The 17,820-nt window shown below is 57.0% G+C and overlaps 1 protein-coding gene across 4 annotated transcripts in view; it reads right to left on the reverse strand.

Annotated features, from left to right (window-relative positions):
• Positions 1–12,457: 12,457 nt before the first annotated feature.
• Positions 12,458–17,820, reverse strand: part of TULP4 (TUB like protein 4) — a 248,179-nt gene continuing 242,816 nt past the window's right edge. For all 4 annotated transcript variants that reach the window (XM_070073328.2, XM_089333585.1, XM_051855193.3 and 1 more), the window contains 2 exons: positions 14,394–16,897; positions 12,458–13,158 (listed from right to left, as the gene is read on the reverse strand). In XM_070073328.2, coding sequence (XP_069929429.1) covers positions 13,042–13,158; positions 14,394–16,897 — 2,621 coding nt within the window. In that variant the 3' untranslated portion in view covers positions 12,458–13,041. The remainder of the gene's footprint in view (positions 13,159–14,393; positions 16,898–17,820) is intronic.

Raw genomic sequence — 17,820 nt, forward strand, 5'->3', positions numbered from 1 at the left:
TCTTTGAAACACACATTCACGTCATGTACAGGAGCTCTGACGTTTTCTAGTGTGTTTCTTTGCCGATTAAATGGCATTATTCCTTCTGGGAGCATAAGGGGATTTGTAGAGCATCGTCAAATGAAAAATACTCCAGATAACTTCTGTTCTCTGAGAGGGATCCAGTGAAGGAAGATCAAAGAAACTCCACCTAGAAAACGGGACGGGAGCGCAGCGCCCATGGTGGATGCGCTTCCTCATCGCTGAACCACTTTCTTCAGCGCTCACACAGGAAGTGTGTTTCTGGCTCTCAATTAGAACACTCCCCAGATGGGTTCAGCACCAGCAACAAGAAGTCGAGCGACTTTGCTACATGCATACCGTGTGCTGGACGCACCTGCTGGCGTCGTCACACTCAGTATTTTTTTTTTTTTTTTTTTTGGACAGGCAGAGTGGACAGTGAGCAGTGAGAAAGAGAGAGAGAGAGAGAAAGGTCTTCCTTTGCCTTTGGTTCACCCTTCAATGGCCGCCGCGGCCGGCGCACCACGCTGATCCGAAGCCAGGAGCCAGGTGCTTATCCTGATCTCCCATGGGGTGCAGGGCCCAAGCACCTGGGCCATCCTCCACTGCACTCTCTGGCCACAGCAGAGAGCTGGCCTGGAAGAGGGGCAACCGGGACAGAATCTGGCGCCCCGACCGGGACTAGAACCCGGTGTGCCGGCGCCGCTAGGCGGAGGATTAGCCTAGTGAGCCGCGGCGCCGGCCCACACTCAGTATTCTTAAGTCACGAGGTGAGCAGTACAATCAATGCAGCCCTGAGACAGCTGAAGCTTACAGGGTTGCGCGTCCGCTCGTAGTCCCAGAGCAAGTAGAAGAAAAAGTCTTGCACCCCGGTGTGTCTCGCTTTCACTCTCCACTGAGAACCCGTGAGATGGACTGTGCTGGGCGACAGGCGCTGTGGCTTCACTGGGAAGCAGCTCCACGTCCCTGCCCACCCACTGAAGACACACCCACATTCAAGGTCATGTGAGACGGGAGCTCCTGGGATGCAGCCCCCGTCGGCCTCCTGAGACACAGCACTGGGCAGCGCTGGGAGGGACACAGGTCTGGGGACAGGGGCGGGGAGAAGGTAACGCGCATGCGCTGCCCACAAAATAGCCCTCGGGGTCCATGAATCCGAGGCCTGCTGGTGGGGACGACACAGGACTTGCAGGAGAGAATCCCATGCCCCGCCCCAGCTCCATGGAGTCGCAAGGAGAAGTGAGGGAGGGTGTGGAGCAGGCAGTCGTGAGCGCTCCGGGTTCCCCTCAGCCTCAGGTCTCAGGGGAGGGACCCAGCAGGCCGGGGCAGCCCCGGGGCCACAGTGGGGGCTCCTGCTCCCTTCCATGGACGTGAAAAAGGCTCATACAAGAAGAGGAAGCCGGGGCCTGGCCTTCCCAGCCCCCAAGTCCGTCTGCACCCCCACGCCCACCCCAGGCACTCCTGCACGTGTCACACAAAGTCCCAACTTCCCATTTCCTTGACATGGCACAACCATGGCCCTGTCGTGTGTTGTAGTGAAGTGACTGTTACGGACGCCACTGAAGATGCGGGTGGGAGAGGGGGGGCCGAAGGACACGCCACCACCCCTCAGCCCCCGGGGGCCCCGGGGCTGCCCTGTGGTTTGTGGCTAACAATTGGGGGAGTTCCAGAGCAGTAAGGATGTCCTCGCACTGACGCGTGGCGCTGCCTGGCTGTCGGCCTCCCACGGCTGGGACTCGGAGGCGTCTGACCCAGGGGCCCCATGGCCAGTGTGGGGCGGCAGGGCCAGTTGCTCTGATGTCACCGGTTCCGGTGGAGACCCGGGCTCTGAGCTGCTCGCTGCTGCCCGGCTTGCGGCTCACTTCCCATCCCCCGCCGTCTCCGCGCTGAATGCCCATGATGCTCGCTCGGACCCACAGGCAGCTGCGCATCCCATGACCCTGGCTTTTCGCTTAGGCGTGGAGGTGGAACCGGGCACTTTGATCTCATTTTGCTCGCAATAACCAGTAGGCAGTGGGAATTTGAAATCAAGTAAGAGCCTGTCCTGTCTACTGGACACATGGGAACAGATCCACACACTTTGATGAAGTCTTCAGTGGGAGTTCAGCCCGGGCTCTGCGGATCTGGGAAGACTTCCCAGGGGAGGAGAAATTCCGGGTGGGGCACAGAGCTCATGTGAGACTGTACCGGAAATACAGCAGCCCACAGCTTTGGCCCTGAGTGGCAGGAGAGGAGGCGGGGCCAGGCCATGGGGGCCTCTGGGCTGAAGTGAAGCCTGGACTTTTTGTCCCAGCACGGTAGAAGCCAGGGCTCCAGCTGCGGAATGGACGTCGGCGACCTTGGCTTTCGGTACCCAGCAAGGCGGCCTCGGAGGCGGAGCCTCCTGCTGGTCCACGCTCCCACAGCATCTCGGGATGACTCTGCTTTGCGACACGTACCAGCATATTTCCAACATGTTGCAGAAGACGGAATTCAAAGGTAAGTTTACTTTGGTGCCAACAGCTTTGGGTCACGAAACCCCATCACAAAGCCCGAGCTGGCTCAAACGGAAATGAGCTCCCGCCCTCTGACAGTCGGCAGCGAGGAAGGTACTTCCCTCACTCAGCTTGCCAACTCTAACACGCAAGTGGTTCTCCCAAAGCAAAGCGCTCAAGGATGCCAGACCACGCGGGTCTAACCCATCTTCTGTTCCCGCTTCACTGGCGCTCTCTGCCTCCCACCAAATCCAGGCCCCACCGCCCTCCTTCCTCAATCCAGGCGAGCACGCCCCGAGCTGAAGCCAGTGGGTGACACGGGCGCCACGCCGAGCTCTCGTGGCCGTAAATACAACTCCACCTGGCTGGGAGGTGACTCACGAAAGGAAACAACTCTGCTGGACTCTGGCCGAAGACCTCGCCTCTTCTCAGTCGCGACGATGAAGAGGCAACATGGGAAAGTCAGAGGGCAGATGAGGGTCCTGGGGACCCCTGAACGGCTGGCGTCCACCTGGGGCCTGCTCCAACAGGAGGGGAAGCAGCTGGCATCCCCCTGGGGTGCTCAGGTGGAAGGGAAAGGCCCATCACTGAGCTTCCCGGGGTTGTCCAAGCCCTAGGCCAGGACGAGTGCTGCACACTGGCTCCAGGAGGGCAGCCTAGGGGCTGAGCTGGCCTGAGAAGACCTGCGGACCTTTTTTCATATTTTTGCAGCAATAGAAATCAACAAAAGGAGAAACACATAGGCAATCTACCGAGCGCTCACTGCAGCCCGACACTCAGCCACATCACTTGTGTTTGGCGGGCGGGATGGGGAGGCTGCAGAGGGGAGGCAGGGGACGGCTCCTGGGGCGCCCTAACTGGAGGCTGCCGGCCCTGGGGAGCTGCAGATAGCTCGCTGGAAGCCGGGGCATCCGGACTGCTCTGCGGTGCCTATCTGGCTTTTCGTGGTTGGACCAGAGGTGGATGTGGGGACAAATATCAGAGAACTTGTCAGTTTTCTTCCATCTGGGTCATTCTGGATCTGTCTGGCTGCCAAAATTGTTGCTAGAGATGGAGGGTCTGCCTTTCTACAGCCCAGCAGCACGTCAGCCTGCCTACAGCCTGAACCACAACATGACTTCCTACACTACAACCGCAGCATGTCAGCCTGCCTACAGCCTGAACCACATGACTTCCTACAGTCCAACCACAGTATGTCAGCCTGCCTACAGCCTGAAGAGCATGACTTCCTACAGCCCGACCAGAGCATGCCTGGCTGTCTACAGCTTGAACCACAACATGACTTCCCACCGTCCGGCTGTAGCACATCAGCCTGCCTACAGCACAGTTTCCTACAGTCCAACTGCAGCACGTCAGCTCGCCTACAGCCTGAACCACAGCATGGCTTCCTACAGTGCAACCACAGCACTTCAGCCTGCCTACAGCCTCACGGACAGCAGGCTGTCTTCCTGGGCTGCTGCCCCAGGCTGTGGGTCAGAATTCACTTTTATATATGATCTGGCCGTTGTCCATTCATATATTCAGTTTAAATAAGCAAATTCCGGATTTTCCTGGATTTTCCCGTGAAGAGAATGAAACTAGCCCACCCCTGAGGACCAGTAAACTGACGCGGGAAGAGTACCCCGCAATTGCATGGTTGTGCTCTAAGGGCACAGGAAGCAACAGCACTGCCCAGAAGGCATGCGTCTTGCTCCCGCTTACAGCCTGACCTTGGAGGAGCAGAGGGGATGCTGAGACGAGAGGTGTGTTAGGAGCCCCGGGAGAGGCAATCCTGGACTAGTCCGTGGGCGTGCCTGCAGCCACAGTGCAGTCACACGGTCTCTTGCCCCTCCTTTTCGCTGCACTGCCTGGTTTCACCCCCTCAGTCTCCCACGGGGAGAGCGGGAGCCATGAGCCTCTCTGCTGGTCGAGACCAGTTCAGGACCAGGCTGCTCAGCCCCTGAACGGGGCTGTGGTGTTGGGTTTGGGATGTTTACCCGAGCACTGTCCCGTCTACACATCACACCATCCGGAGGCAGAAAATGGATTCTCAAGTCCTCTGGGGAGAGGGGGGCTTGGAGCCACGTGACTCTGAAAGCCAGGATGCTCTCAGAAGTTCACAGGGCGGGCAAGCGTCTGCCCACCTGGCCCCGGCGCCCGGCAGCCTCCCGGTGGGAGGGAGGCAAAGTGACAAACCCACCAGCGACGTGTCCGGCCTCCTGCCCACCTCCTCAGTGCCCTCCCCCGGCCGCCTTCTCACCCTCTGGGCACTGCGCCCTCTGGCTGGCCTCTGGGAGAGCGGCACTTTCAGTCGGGGCCAGCGCGGGCAGATGTCCAAGCAGCGGCTCTGCACGCGCACACATGTGCTCACTTGCAGCTAAGCGTCACCCACAGGCGTGCCCCCCTGCGCCCCAGTGAACAGAGACTGCAGCTGGGCCTCTCACCTACTCCAGCAGGACAGCGGAAGGAAACCTGCCTGGGGCTTGCAGTGAAACCCACGAAGCACAGAATCCTGCCGCTGGGACTTGGGAGAGCCGCTGGCCCAGTTCCCCAGAGCTGCTGCCTGTGTCCCTGGTCCTGCCAGATGCTCCTTTACGACAGGGTTCCGGTCAGCACAGTTCGGGTGACGGTACTGGGTCCCTTCCCTTTGGTAACCCACCAAGCACAGCATGCTTGCATCTGGAAGCTTCTGGAACACTGTCACGGAAGCCTGTTTCACTTTAACCAGTCAGCAATGACTGCCTAAGTTAGGGGAGGTGACTGGCTGACTGCATGGGGATGCTGCTGGCAGCCACGCTAGGTCGTCCAAGCTCCCCCTCCTTTTTGGGGGTCTGGCAGGGAGAGCTTCAGTTGTCTGCAAGGAAAATACCCCAAGACCTCTGGGCTCAGAAAGGGCCTGGAGGTGAGCCAAGAGGCTGCCTGGATGTCCAAGGGCACCCACCCGGGAGAAGGTGCCAGGGCCATAGGGCCAGCGGGAAAATGCTTCCCGAGGTGTCTGGCCACTGTCCCGAGAAGTGGCTACCGCTTAAGAAACGCTCAGGCTTACTTACCCTTCAGACAGACACAGTGACAATTCCACAGAGAGAAAGGCAACCTGCCTTGGTGGCCAGTTTCGAAGAAAAGGTCTCGGGACGACACCAACGGCTCCCGCTCCCACCCGCGGAGCAGTGGGGCTCAGAGTGGCTTTAACACACTCCTGCTCGTGGGGAGGGGCACAAGCGATGCCACTCCCAGCACTCGGCTCCCTGCTGGGGCCCACTGCATGCTGGAGCCCCTTCTTTACTTGGGGGTGTCATTCGAACAGAACTTGATGTTGATTTGAGAGGGTTTAACACCTTGAGACCCTGTTTCTAAGACACAGAGAGAGATCCACTCAGACCTGCTCCTCTGACACCTGGCACAGGGGCTCAGCCTGGTGGCCCAACCTCCAGTCCTGCTCCGAAGTCACGGCTCCTAGTTCAGGACTGGGTTTTAGCTACAGAATCTAGAAATCACTTTGACAGGGCAGTGCCCCAACTTCTGCTGGAAGGAAGGGAGGCAGGACCGCGTCGTACTGGAGCTGAGGGGATTCAGCACGCACTTCCGCGTCCCCGGGACCCTGCAGCGTGAGTCACCCCCACGGGCACTCGCTCCTCTTCCACAGTGGGTCTCTGGGGCTGGGAGAGGGAGGCTGAGCCACTTCCTGTTCTTGCAACGCTACTGAGAAAAGAACGCTGAAAACTCGAATTAAAACCAGGACGCATCCTTTCCAAAACAACTCCGTACAAGGAAAGGGATCTGCTAAGTCTTACCCGGGCTTGAAAAATACATCACTCCCTGAGACCCCGACTCACCCTGAGTGGCCTCAAAGCTGACAAGGGGCTGATCCGACTCGGCCCTCCTTGCAGACCCACAGGCGTCCTGGTGGCTTCTGTTGGGCGTCTGTCTGTGATCAGCTTTCCCTTGCTACCTGGTTTAAGCGATGAAGCTACAATGAATGTTAACTTTCATAACAAAATGAGGTTTATTTCGATTCTTTTAGAACATACCAATCAGTTGGCATCCATCATTGCTACTGCTACCTAACGCATAGAAGGGAGATCTGTGATTATTTTAAAATTTATAATTTAATTTACACTGTAATGTAAGCTTAATTTTAACAAATTAAGCAGTATTTACTAATATTAATATCATTAATTCCTTATTAAATTAATAAACTTTATAATTTAATTTTCATTTATAATCATGCCAGAGTAGACAGAGGTTTGGGTTCTTCTGTTTCCTGAAGCCCAAGGCATCTCATGTCTGCAGGGTGGTCCTGTGATGCCGACAGACACATGCTCCCGGTGCTCACCCCAGCCCCAATGTGGCCGCGGGGAACGCCAGGGGAGAGAAGGTGTTCACGGAGCACTCATTGGCAGTCGTAACTCACAATTACAGCAGCACCCAAAGTTCAGCTGCTAAAAACCTGGCTCTCCGTAGTTTCCTACAAAGTCACAAAGAAGGCATCGCAAAATATAAATATATACATATGTATACACACACACACACACACACACACATATATATATATATTTAGCGCCTCTGAACCTTCAGGTGGTATTCAGATGCAGTCTTCATCAAGTTTATAAAAGAAACAAGAAAAAAGAAAAACCCAAACTCACTCACAGCATAAAGGTGGCCACTGGCCTCCCAGAATGGGTGGCATGGTGACAAGGAGTTCAGGGCCTTGAGTCACAGCTGGAAGTTAGCTCAGGGACCCGGGAGGCCACTGGCGATTCTCCTCAAATGATTCAAGACCCACCTCTGAAATCTGTACACAAGTCATTGCTTTTTTTGGTCTGCAAAATTTTAATGAGCAATAGCTGGACAACTCTTACAACTTCAAATCATTAAGAAAAAAATAAGGAGATTAATCCATCTCGATAGTAAAGACAAAGTCGTTTGGACAAACCACATCATTTTGAATGCAAACCAGTAGTGCCTTCTAGAGTATCTCCTGGACAGTCTAATACACAAAATACGTAAGAGAGGCAAATAAGGGAGAGCTCATTAAAATGCAACTGGGAATCTCAACAGAACTTGCTTAGAAAGGAAAACTAAGCAGGATGCTGAATTAAAAAAAAAAAAAAAAAAAAAAAACACCGAGTAAGTCAACATTGCAGGAATGGAGGTGCGCGGCGGGGCTCGCCACCCCCGAGGTCTGGACGACATGCTGGTGGTCGTGTTTGCTCTGGAACCCGTGCACCTGCGTCACGCACTCACGGTAAAAAAAAAAAAAAAAAAAAAAAAAAAAAAAAAAAAAAAGCCAGTAGTAGTAAACCCAGGAATTATGTCCAAATTTACAGTACCAAAATAATGCATTTATAAACAAATGCAAAAGCAATACCCCTTTGGTAAATAACACAGTGCCTTTTTTTTTTCAAACGCATAATCCATGCTTTTCTACAACACGAAAAAATATTTATCTACAATAAACAACAAGAATCCTACCCCTCCCCTTAAAAAGAACTTGTAAACAGAAAATATAGGTACAAGTAAAGTTACAGGAAAATTGCACAAAGCCAAAGAAATGAAAACAAAGCAAGCCACAGCCTTTCAGTTTTACCAGCCGGAGAAGGAAGTACACAGATGGAGAAGAGTTTGGAGTTGTGTGCTATGACTTGAACACATGTCGTCTCAACTAACTGTTCACAACCATCGACTTGGCCAGATGCCAGGTGGTCCACACAAGGACACGAGGGGCTCCTTCTCCACAGCGGCTGGGTGTTTCCCAAGCCAGCCCCAACAGGCACGCCCTTCCTCCCTGGTGAACCCAGCTGCAAGGCTTTGGGGCTGTTCTCACGGGTGCCTGGAGCAGGCACACGCACTGGAGACGCTCTGTCCTGCCCAGACTCGGTGCTTCTGCGTCATTTCAGGAGAATGAGCACCAGTGCAGATGCATTCTGGGGGCAAGCTTTCTAACGATACTATTTTAAATGCACTGCAGTATATGCAGGAGATGGCCAGTTAACACAGGGAAAGAAATGTTTCCCTACAAAAAGGCAAACTAGAAGCTCTCGGGCTGGGAGGGCTGGAAGGGAGCCAGCCAGACAGTAGGATCGAGGCCTGGCCAGCAGGGGACTTGCCCAGGCCACCCTCCGACCACAGCATTGGAACAGGCTCGGCCCTGGGTTCCCCCGAGCCTGCGCTGTGACTCCAGGGTGTGCCCCTGCGGGTCACCTGACAGGGAGCCACAGCCGAGGATGAGAAACGTGTCCCCACCCCACCCCCCCGTGGGGGCCTGCGCTTGACGGAGCCATCAGAGCGCGGAGTCCCCTCCTGCCTCGGCCCCAGTTTTTGTCGGAAGATACACTCAGTGGGTACAGTGTACATGGACGGACCTGTGCCTTCTGTCTGATGAGGTCAGAACAAACACAAATTTAAAATGGGGTTTTGCGCTCGGAAAACACTGCTTCTCTCAAAACACCATGGATTCGTTACGCACTGGCTTTTGACTGGACTAGTGTTCTCAGATTGAGAAATTCCATGAGGTATCTTGAGATTCCTAAGGTGCCACTGATAGACCTAGAGCTGTGCGATGAAGCACGTCAGTGGTGTTTCATCAATGGGACAGCCTGAGTGAAAGCGATCTGAGTGACAGACTGACTGGCTGTGTGACGCTGGCCGCTCTTCACCCAGGGCACAGTGCAGGTGGCAGCTGCCATGCCCAGGCAGACGCACAGGGACAGGTGCTTCCCACACAGGGAGCCCGCGCCGCCACAGGGGAAGGCGTCTTTGGGGAGTAGGCTAAGAATTCCGCAGGTTTACTCAGTCACTGGCCACAAACGCCCGCTTTGCTCTCCTGTGTATTCACAACTTCTTGTCAAGGATCCCTCCCTCTATTCGCACTTACTGAGAACAGCTCTAGAATGTGTCTGCACGTGTCCGTGAGAACGCACAGAGCAGAAGCACGGTTTGCGACAGTCCCTTCCTTTGCTAATCTCATTCTAATAGCTCGTCCCCTTCCAAAATATCACCTTCTATTTTTAATTAAAAATAAGATTTTCAAAAGAAGAGAAAATATTATTTTTGGGTATGCTATCTCAAATAAATACTCTTTTGTACGGAATCAATATCACAAAACACCAAAAGGAAATTATTTTTAAAGGATTAATAAGAATATTTTCCCACTGAGAAAAACTTACAAATTGTCCAGCCCACAAAACCCCTTCCATCATAGCCTTTTATTTCCACAGCAAAATATACTTCTACCAAATCAGTTGTTACAGAGATACTAGTTTTCTAAATAAATAATAAAATGGGTAAAAGTCACCAATACATAGTAACAAAATAATTCCTAAGAATACTATGAAAAGCAAGATAAATAATTATCTCTTGGACAAAACAGGGGAACGGTGTTTAAATTATCTTAGAAACAGGCTGAACAAGTATTGCACCACTAAAGTGAGCAGTGAGACGCCCTAGCGAGCTACAGAAACTCATATAAAGAACTGGGTAGTTCTGAACGGACTAAGGAACTTTCCTGGGGAGATTCACCCACCCAAATCAGGCCGTATACTTTAAACGAGGAACCGGACACTCAGCGCTGGCAGACACCGTCACCGTATGTAAAAACCTCACCAGTGTCTCTGGAGTTTGGAAAGAATGGCAGTGATGTCATCTCACCCTGGGACAGGAATGGGCCAGTTTCTGTTCTAGTTTTTAAACCAAAATTGGGAAATTAAAAAAAACCAACTTTAATCTTTAATTTGAAGGTGTTCTCCTGTAGCTCCTTCCACATCTTCTGTCGGTCTGTTCTCACTCAGACTCTAAAGTTAGGACCCAGTTCTTGTGCTCCCGTGCCAAACATCACAGGTATGAACAGCTGAAAAATGGGCCTTGCCCAAGGGTTGCTGGGGGAGGGGAACATATGACAGGTGGATTATATTATTTTGCAACTGACAAAGAGTCAGCAACCAACTCCTTGAGTACTACGGTGTTAACGTCTTCTGAGTGGTTTATCTCCTTGGTAATCAGTCTGTACAGTATGAACAACTTTTCTCCTTTTTTGGCTCACAGAAGATCATAGAACTCTTGCAAAAAGCCTGACCACACCCCTATCTTTCAAGACTCCCGCCAAAGCTTCAAGATCTTTGGTCACACGGTTACTGTAACGGAAAGCACTTCTAGACAACTGAACGTTAACCTGGCCGGGGGGGGGGGGGGGAGGAGTGGTTTCACATCCAGCCTCGTCCACGCTTTCACAGGGAGTGGTGACTGACGGGCAGGTCGTGTTGACAACAACACGCTCCAGATGAGAACGAACGAGGGGCAGAGAGAGCAGAGCTTGCTCCTCAGGGTGGGCTTCTACGACTCAGCACCACGCTACCTGAGAAAGCCGCTCCGCTGCCACAGGCTGGGGTCCCTTCCCTTCTGCGGCTCACCATCTCCCAAGGCAGCCGGACCTGCGGCCCTACGCACCGTTCCCAGGACGAAACACGGAGTCATGCCATGGACGCACCAGGCATGCAAGAGCACTGTGGGCCTGTGTGTGTGCCTCCCCGCCCTCATGTGTGTGCACAGAGCACTGTGGGCCTGTGTGTGTGCCTCCCCGCCCCCACGTGTGTGCACAGAGCACTGTGGGCCTGTGTGTGTGCCTCCCCACCCCCACGTGTGTGCACAGAGCACTGTGGGCCTGTGTGTGTGCCTCCCCGCCCCCACGTGTGTGCGCAGAGCACTGTGGGCCTGTGTGTGTCTCCCCGCCCCCACGTGTGTGCACAGAGCACTGTGGGCCTGTGTGTGTGCCTCCCCACCCCCACGTGTGTGCGCAGAGCACTGTGGGCCTGTGTGTGTGCCTCCCCGCCCCCACGTGTGTGCACAGAGCACTATGTGCCTGTGTGCCTCCCCGCCCCGTGTGTGCACAGAGCACTGTGGGCCTGTGTGTGTGCCTCCCCACCCCCACACGTGTGCACAGAGCACTGTGGGCCTGGTGCGTGTGCCTCCCCACCCTCATGTGTGTGCACAGAGCACTGTGTGCTTGTGTGCCTCCCCACCCCCACGTGTGTGCGCAGAGCACTGTGGGCCTGTGTGTGTGCCTCCCCACCCCCACGTGTGTGCACAGAGCACTGTGGGCCTGTGTGTGTGCCTCCCCACCCCCACACGTGTGCACAGAGCACTGTGGGCCTGTGTGTGTGCCTCCCCACCCCCACACGTGTGCACAGAGCACCGTGGGCCTGGTGCGTGTGCCTCCCCACCCTCATGTGTGTGCACAGAGCACTGTGTGCTTGTGTGCCTCCCCACCCCCACGTGTGTGCGCAGAGCACTGTGGGCCTGTGTGTGTGCCTCCCCGCCCTCATGTGTGTGCACAGAGCACTGTGGGCCTGTGTGTGCCTCCCCGCCCCCACGTGTGTGCGCAGAGCACTGTGGGCCTGTGTGTGTGCCTCCCCGCCCCCACGTGTGTGCACAGAGCACTGTGGGCCTGTGTGTGTGCCTCCCCGCCCTCATGTGTGTGCACAGAGCACTGTGGGCCTGTGTGTGTGTCTCCCCGCCCCGTGTGTGCACAGAGCACTGTGGGCCTGGTGTGTGTGCCTCCCCACCCCCACGTGTGTGCACAGAGCACTGTGGGCCTGTGTGTGTGCCTCCCCGCCCCCACGCGTGTGCGCAGAGCACTGTGGGCCTGTGTGTGTGTCTCCCCGTCCCGTGTGTGCACAGAGCACTGTGGGCCTGTGTGTCTCCCTGCCCCCACGTGTGTGCACAGAGCACTGTGGGCCTGTGTGTGTGCCTCCCCGCCCCCACGTGTGTGCACAGAGCACTGTGGGCCTGGTGTGTGTGCCTCCCCACCCCCACGTGTGTGCGCAGAGCACTGTGGGCCTGTGTGTGTGTCTCCCTGCTCCCGCGTGTGTGCACAGAGCACTGTGGGCCTGGTGCGCGTGCCTCCCCGCCCCCACGTGTGTGCGCAGAGCACTGTGGGCCTGGTGCGCGTGCTTCCTCCCCGGCAGCCGCTCCCTAACATCACTGACAATCAAGAGCACATTTACACTTGGTTAGAGCACCCCAGAAAGAGCCTACTTTTATTTGCCAATTACACCGCCGTTGGCCAAGTCTCCTCCACTGATCAAGTCACCTTTTAAGGAGAAACACAGTAGGTGTGAATTAAATGCCCCCCGCCCCTAAAGCTCTCTCTCTCCAGGATTTTTGGCTGTGTTTTTTAGATTTTTGCTTGCACACTAGTGTGATGCTGGAGGACGTCATGGAGAAGGAGCTCGAACGCGCTCCCTGTGCCAGAACAGCAGACTAGAAGGCAGTCCATCTTCTCCCCAGGGCCCGTGCCGGCCGCCGGCGGGAACGACGCCGGCAGAAGGCCGCCAGCCACGCACGCCTCCTCCAAGAACACCGCATGCCTTGCACCCTGGGCTTCCCCACGCCACTCTCCTGAACGAAAAGAAAGGAAGATAATACAGGAGAATCAAAGCCAAAGAAAGGACGGCGACCGTGGGCAGGCCCTCTCGGGCGGGCGGAGAGGCGTTTCCAGTTGCGCCGTGCTCTTCCGGTGCCCCTGAGCACCTGGCCGCTGCAGGCTCCTCTTCAAGGGCCCCTGCGCGCCTCTCTCTGCCCCACGCCAGTCTCCTCACTTGAGCCGCTGAGTCACGTTGGCCAGGGCCACGGCGAAGGCCTGCACGGCCGAGAAGGGGTACTGGAAGTCCAGGATGTAGGCGTTGCCGTCAATCCTGCCGAACTGCATCACCTGGGGTGGGGGGCAAAGACGTCAGCCTAGAGCAGGGTGGGAAAGAGCCGAGCGGCTCCTGGTGGCAGCACACAGCACAGCTCAGGGACACCGGAGCCCGGCAAAGGGACGCTGACCCTGATGGGGTCTGGAGCTCGCTACTTCTGCAGGAAGGGGACACAGGGAGACAGTGAGCAAAACCCCAACATCACGGGGAAACAGAACGCAGAAAGGACCCCCAGGAAGCCGAGCGTCACTGCCTCCCACGGGGGCCTCCCTGGCGCCTCCGCCCCAGCGCGCTCCCCTCCTGCACACAGCTCTTCCTGCGGCACGTGGCACAGGCGAGGTCACAGCCGGGATGAACACGGATCGCCTGTGGTCTTTCTCTCCTCTTTGGAAGCCCTGCGAAGGTGGGGACGTCCTCCACTGCTCTTCCCACTTAGAGCAGGGGGCAAACCCCCTGCCAAGGGCGAACCACAGACGTTTCGGGCTATGGAGGGCAGCCCTCCACTCTGCGCTGGCAGGAGAAAGCAGCTGCAGGGGAGACGGCAGCACAGGGCGCCTGCGTCTCAGTACAACTTGCTACAGAGCAGCAGGCAGGAGCCGACTCTGGCTTAGAGCACTACATGGCTCACAGCAGGCACTCGGTAAGTACCTCTTGAGTGAATCACTGGGAACGCAAACTGAGGTAGGAGAGGTAAAGGGAATCCCAGCTGGCGAGGGAGGGAGGATGGGCGCACAGCCCCCCAGTCTGGAGAGCTGTCAGCCCGCCCATGTCAGCTGCACCAGGAGCAGGGGCACCTTCCCAGGGAAGAGAGAGACAAGCGAGAGAGCACACGCCATGTCAGGGGAAAACTGGACTGACCGAGCCCTGAGCAGGACGGCTCTGCCGCGAACGCTGCTCTGGTTCAGCAAGGCAGCCAGTGGCTACTACTGCGGCTAGGAAAGGGAGGGGAGGGAAAGTTCACCTGTGCATGGCGGGGGGACAGGGACAAAGAAACCCTCACGTTCCTTGGGGAGGAGTCAACACGCAATGCCAAAAAATCAATAAATACAAGCAGAAACATGTCCCTTAACAAGATGATGGCAAGCACCAGGAAAAAGCCCACCGCGTCGGGAGCACCTGCCGTGGTTCCTTGTGAGGAACGGATGCCTTGGATTAGAAGTAAACAGCAGGTCAGCAGTCGCCACCCCAGTGGGCCCCGCCTAAGGCACGTCTTCCCCACTTCCTGCACAGGGGCACGGCGCCTCCTTACCTGCCGCCCCTCCAACTCGATCTGGAAGTTCTTTGCCGACTCCTGGGTCACCCGCCCTCCGAAGTCCAGCTGGTAGACCTGGGTGGCCTCGTTCCACAGAGGCTGCTTGTTGGCCATGACGTAGACAAAGCCCTGGCTGCCCAGCCGCCCGTCCTCCTTCTCGCTGGCCTTCCGGCACTTGAACTCCTCCAGCTCGCTGGCCGTGCGCAGGCTCCGCTTGCTCTTCCAGCCCTTCTTGCCGGCCTGGCCCTGGTTCATGAGCTCGTCCCCACTGATGAAGAGCTCGGGCTCGCTCTCCGAGCTGTCCTGGAACTCGTTCGTCTTGTTCAGCTTCTTGGACTTCAGCTGGTCCTTCTGACTCTTGACTTTCTTCTTCTCTCTCCCCAGGCGGGGGCTGGAGATGAGAGAGTTGAAGTCGCTCAGAGCCCTCGCCTCCTTCTTCACTTTGCCCTCCGTGATGGCCTGAACGTTTCCTTCCTCTGCTCGGCTGTCCAGGCGCTTCCGGTTCTTCTTCCCGAATTTCTCTGTCCGCTGGGGGACCGGGCTTTCTGTCAGGGAGAGAACTTCTTGGAAGTTGTCTGCAGTCTCTACCATCACCTCGGTGCCCATGTGGCTCTGGAGGTCGGTGGGTGGCGGGGACACGAGGGGCTTCTCCACCACGAGGTGGGGCTTGGGGGGAAGAGCACCCTGGGGGGTCTGCATGGGGGGACAGGTGCCGTAGGAGCTCCAGGGGTGCAAGGCGAGAGCTGGCAGCTGTAAACCGGAGCACGTGCTGCTTCCTGGGTACGTGGGGGGCAAGGTGCAGTAGGAGAGGCCGGGCGGGTGTGCGGGCTCGGGAACAGCAGCGGACTCCGGCTGTGCAAACTGCGCAGGCGACAGGGCGTCTTTGGGGGAGCAGGGAGCCGGCACGCCGGGCAGAGGGGGGCTGTTGTAGCTTCCTGCGTACGGCACTCCCATCCCATAGCCTGTCTGGAAAGTGGCAGTAGGGCTGGCGGGAGACTTGGGGGCGATGAAGGGCACTCGGGCTACGTCCAGGTGCTGGCCCTGACCTAGCATCGGAGGGGGCAGTTTTAAGGGGTTGGGCCCTGCAGCCTGTGCTGTCCTGTCCTGAGGAACCCACACGTCCTCGCCCAGCACAGGGCCCCACTGGTAGGGGGGCGGCCGTTTCACGGCGACCGCAGCTTCGGGCAGCGGGGGATGCCTCAAGGGCTTCTCGAGCTGACAGTGCTGGGGCAGGGCCTCATCCTCCGTGAAAGCCGAGTTCACATAGTCCGTGCGGTCGCGGCCACTGCCGGGCGGGCTCAGCAGACTGTAGGAGGACTGGGAGGCCAGCGGGGAGGCACTCACAGCATGGGCCAGGATGGCGCCTGGCTGAGAGCTGGGCCCCGCGCCACTGCACTGGCTGCAGGTGTACAGGCCAGGCGGGGGCCGTGTGGGGAGCTGGGCTGCTGTCCCAGCAGGGCCGCCCTTGGGCTTGGCCGGTGGCGGCTGCAGGGGGGCTCGAGGGCTGTCGGCCAACTGGGCCATCTTGAGTGTGGCCTCGCGGTTGTTCCTCCGCAGGGTGGCATGGATGAGGCTGCTGTCCAGTCTCTGGGCAGTGCTCCGCCCCTGGGCCAGCTGGCTGGCAATTTCAGGATATGGAGGTGGGTCCCCCGTGGGGATAGAGTAGCGAGGGATGGTCAAGCGGTTCAGGGTGGCACTGGTGCATGGTTGGGGGACCTTCTTCTCAGTGGCCGTGAGCCTCAAGGTGGCTGAGCTGCCCGGGCCAGGGAGGGTGTAGGTGTTCTGGGAGCAGAGCACCCGTGTGCGAGGCCGACACACCTCCTCCACGTTGCCGCTGCTGTCGAAGGTGGTGATCCTCTCGTAGCCCAGTGGGGTCTGGTAGTGTGCGGACGTGGGGTACAGGGAGAAGTCGCCCTTCTTCAAGCACATGTCCACCGGAGGCTGTGGTGGTGGCAGAGGGGGCGGGGGTGCCGCCGTGGTTGGAGCAGCGGGGATGGTTCCTGGGTAGGGGGGTGGAGGGTTCATCTTTGCCACCTGGACCTCCTGGGGGGCACTGAAGACCACTGCATCCCCCTCAGCTGCCAGCGGAGGCACCGGCCGCAGGGCCTTGGCTGGCTTCTGCAGGTGCTCCTGGTCTCGCCCTCCGTGGTCCACCATAGACAACTGCATGGCCCCCGGCGGTGGCGGCGGCAGGGACAACTGAGGGGGGTTCTGCAGGATACGGCCCATTTCCACACCTCCAAAAATCACCTGTCCAGGGTTGGAGTACCGGTTGGAGACTGGATACTGGCTGACACTGTCACCTGCATGCTCTGCTGCTCCCATAGCCGTTGTCTGGTTGGTCAGGACATCCAGCTGTACATTCTGATTGGCCAGCAGGGACTGCACCAGCCCTATGCTCTGGGTGGGGGACATAGCTTGAGCTGAGCTGTGGATCGGTGCTATGGGGATGTTCACGGTACAAGGTGGGTTGCTCTCGGGGACACCAGAAGCTCCCGTCACTGCAAGGAGATTACACAAAGGAACTGCTTGTAAAACACCACCACGAACCTGGGTCAGGATGAGCCACACGCCTGGACTCACCAGCCCTTCCGTGCACACAATGGAATTAGATGTGTCTGCTTGGGGAAAGCTTCACATCTTTTATTTCAGGAAGCACACAGGCATCTGGGGCTTTCTGCCGGGCAGCCTGCCCAGCCCGTGAACTAAGGGCACCATCAGGACTTCTCAGCAAACACGCATTCGAGTTTGAACCTTCTGAATCTGGTACCGTCGCAAATCTGTCCCAGCATACATCAGGGTCAAGTTCTTTTACTGATGACCCTCGTGAAATGCCGGCACGAGGCGACGGTGGTTCAGAAGATGCAACTCCACCGAGGACTCACAATGGCGGTGCATCCAAGTAGGGTTACCCCTAATTTATTGATGAGAGCTGTCATGCAACTGATGTGTACCTAAATGCTTACATTTGCAAATCAAACTTATGCAAATAGAATCATGTGAACTGTCACAGCAAACCAGCATGTTCTGCAAATGTGTCTATCAGGTAAAGGATCATCTAGCTCACCTGCTTTTCGGTAACTCAAGCAGTGTGCGAGGCAGCGCTACCACGAGCACGGCAGACCTGCGGGCCGCCGAGAGCGTGCACGTGAGCGGCGCCCTGGGCACCGCGAGCAGCTGCTGTGTGTGCGGCCCTGCGTACAGCGCCCGCCGCGTCGGTCCGTGGCTTTTCCTCAAACTGCCACCAAGACAGAGGTCTGAAGTCTGGTGCTTAGCCCTGTGTGGCAATGAGCACATGCACAGGGCAGAACGGGACTGGGCAGACTGGTGGCCACGGTCTCCTGACTGCGACCAGACGGGCTGGTTGTCCAGGTTTCCTGACTTCACCAGAAGAACTATGAAATGTAGCCAGTGAGCTTATCAA

Source organism: Oryctolagus cuniculus, chromosome 5 (assembly GCF_051225735.1).
Source record: "Oryctolagus cuniculus isolate XC-2025 breed Fujian yellow rabbit chromosome 5, ASM5122573v1, whole genome shotgun sequence".
Taxonomy (NCBI): domain Eukaryota; kingdom Metazoa; phylum Chordata; class Mammalia; order Lagomorpha; family Leporidae; genus Oryctolagus; species Oryctolagus cuniculus.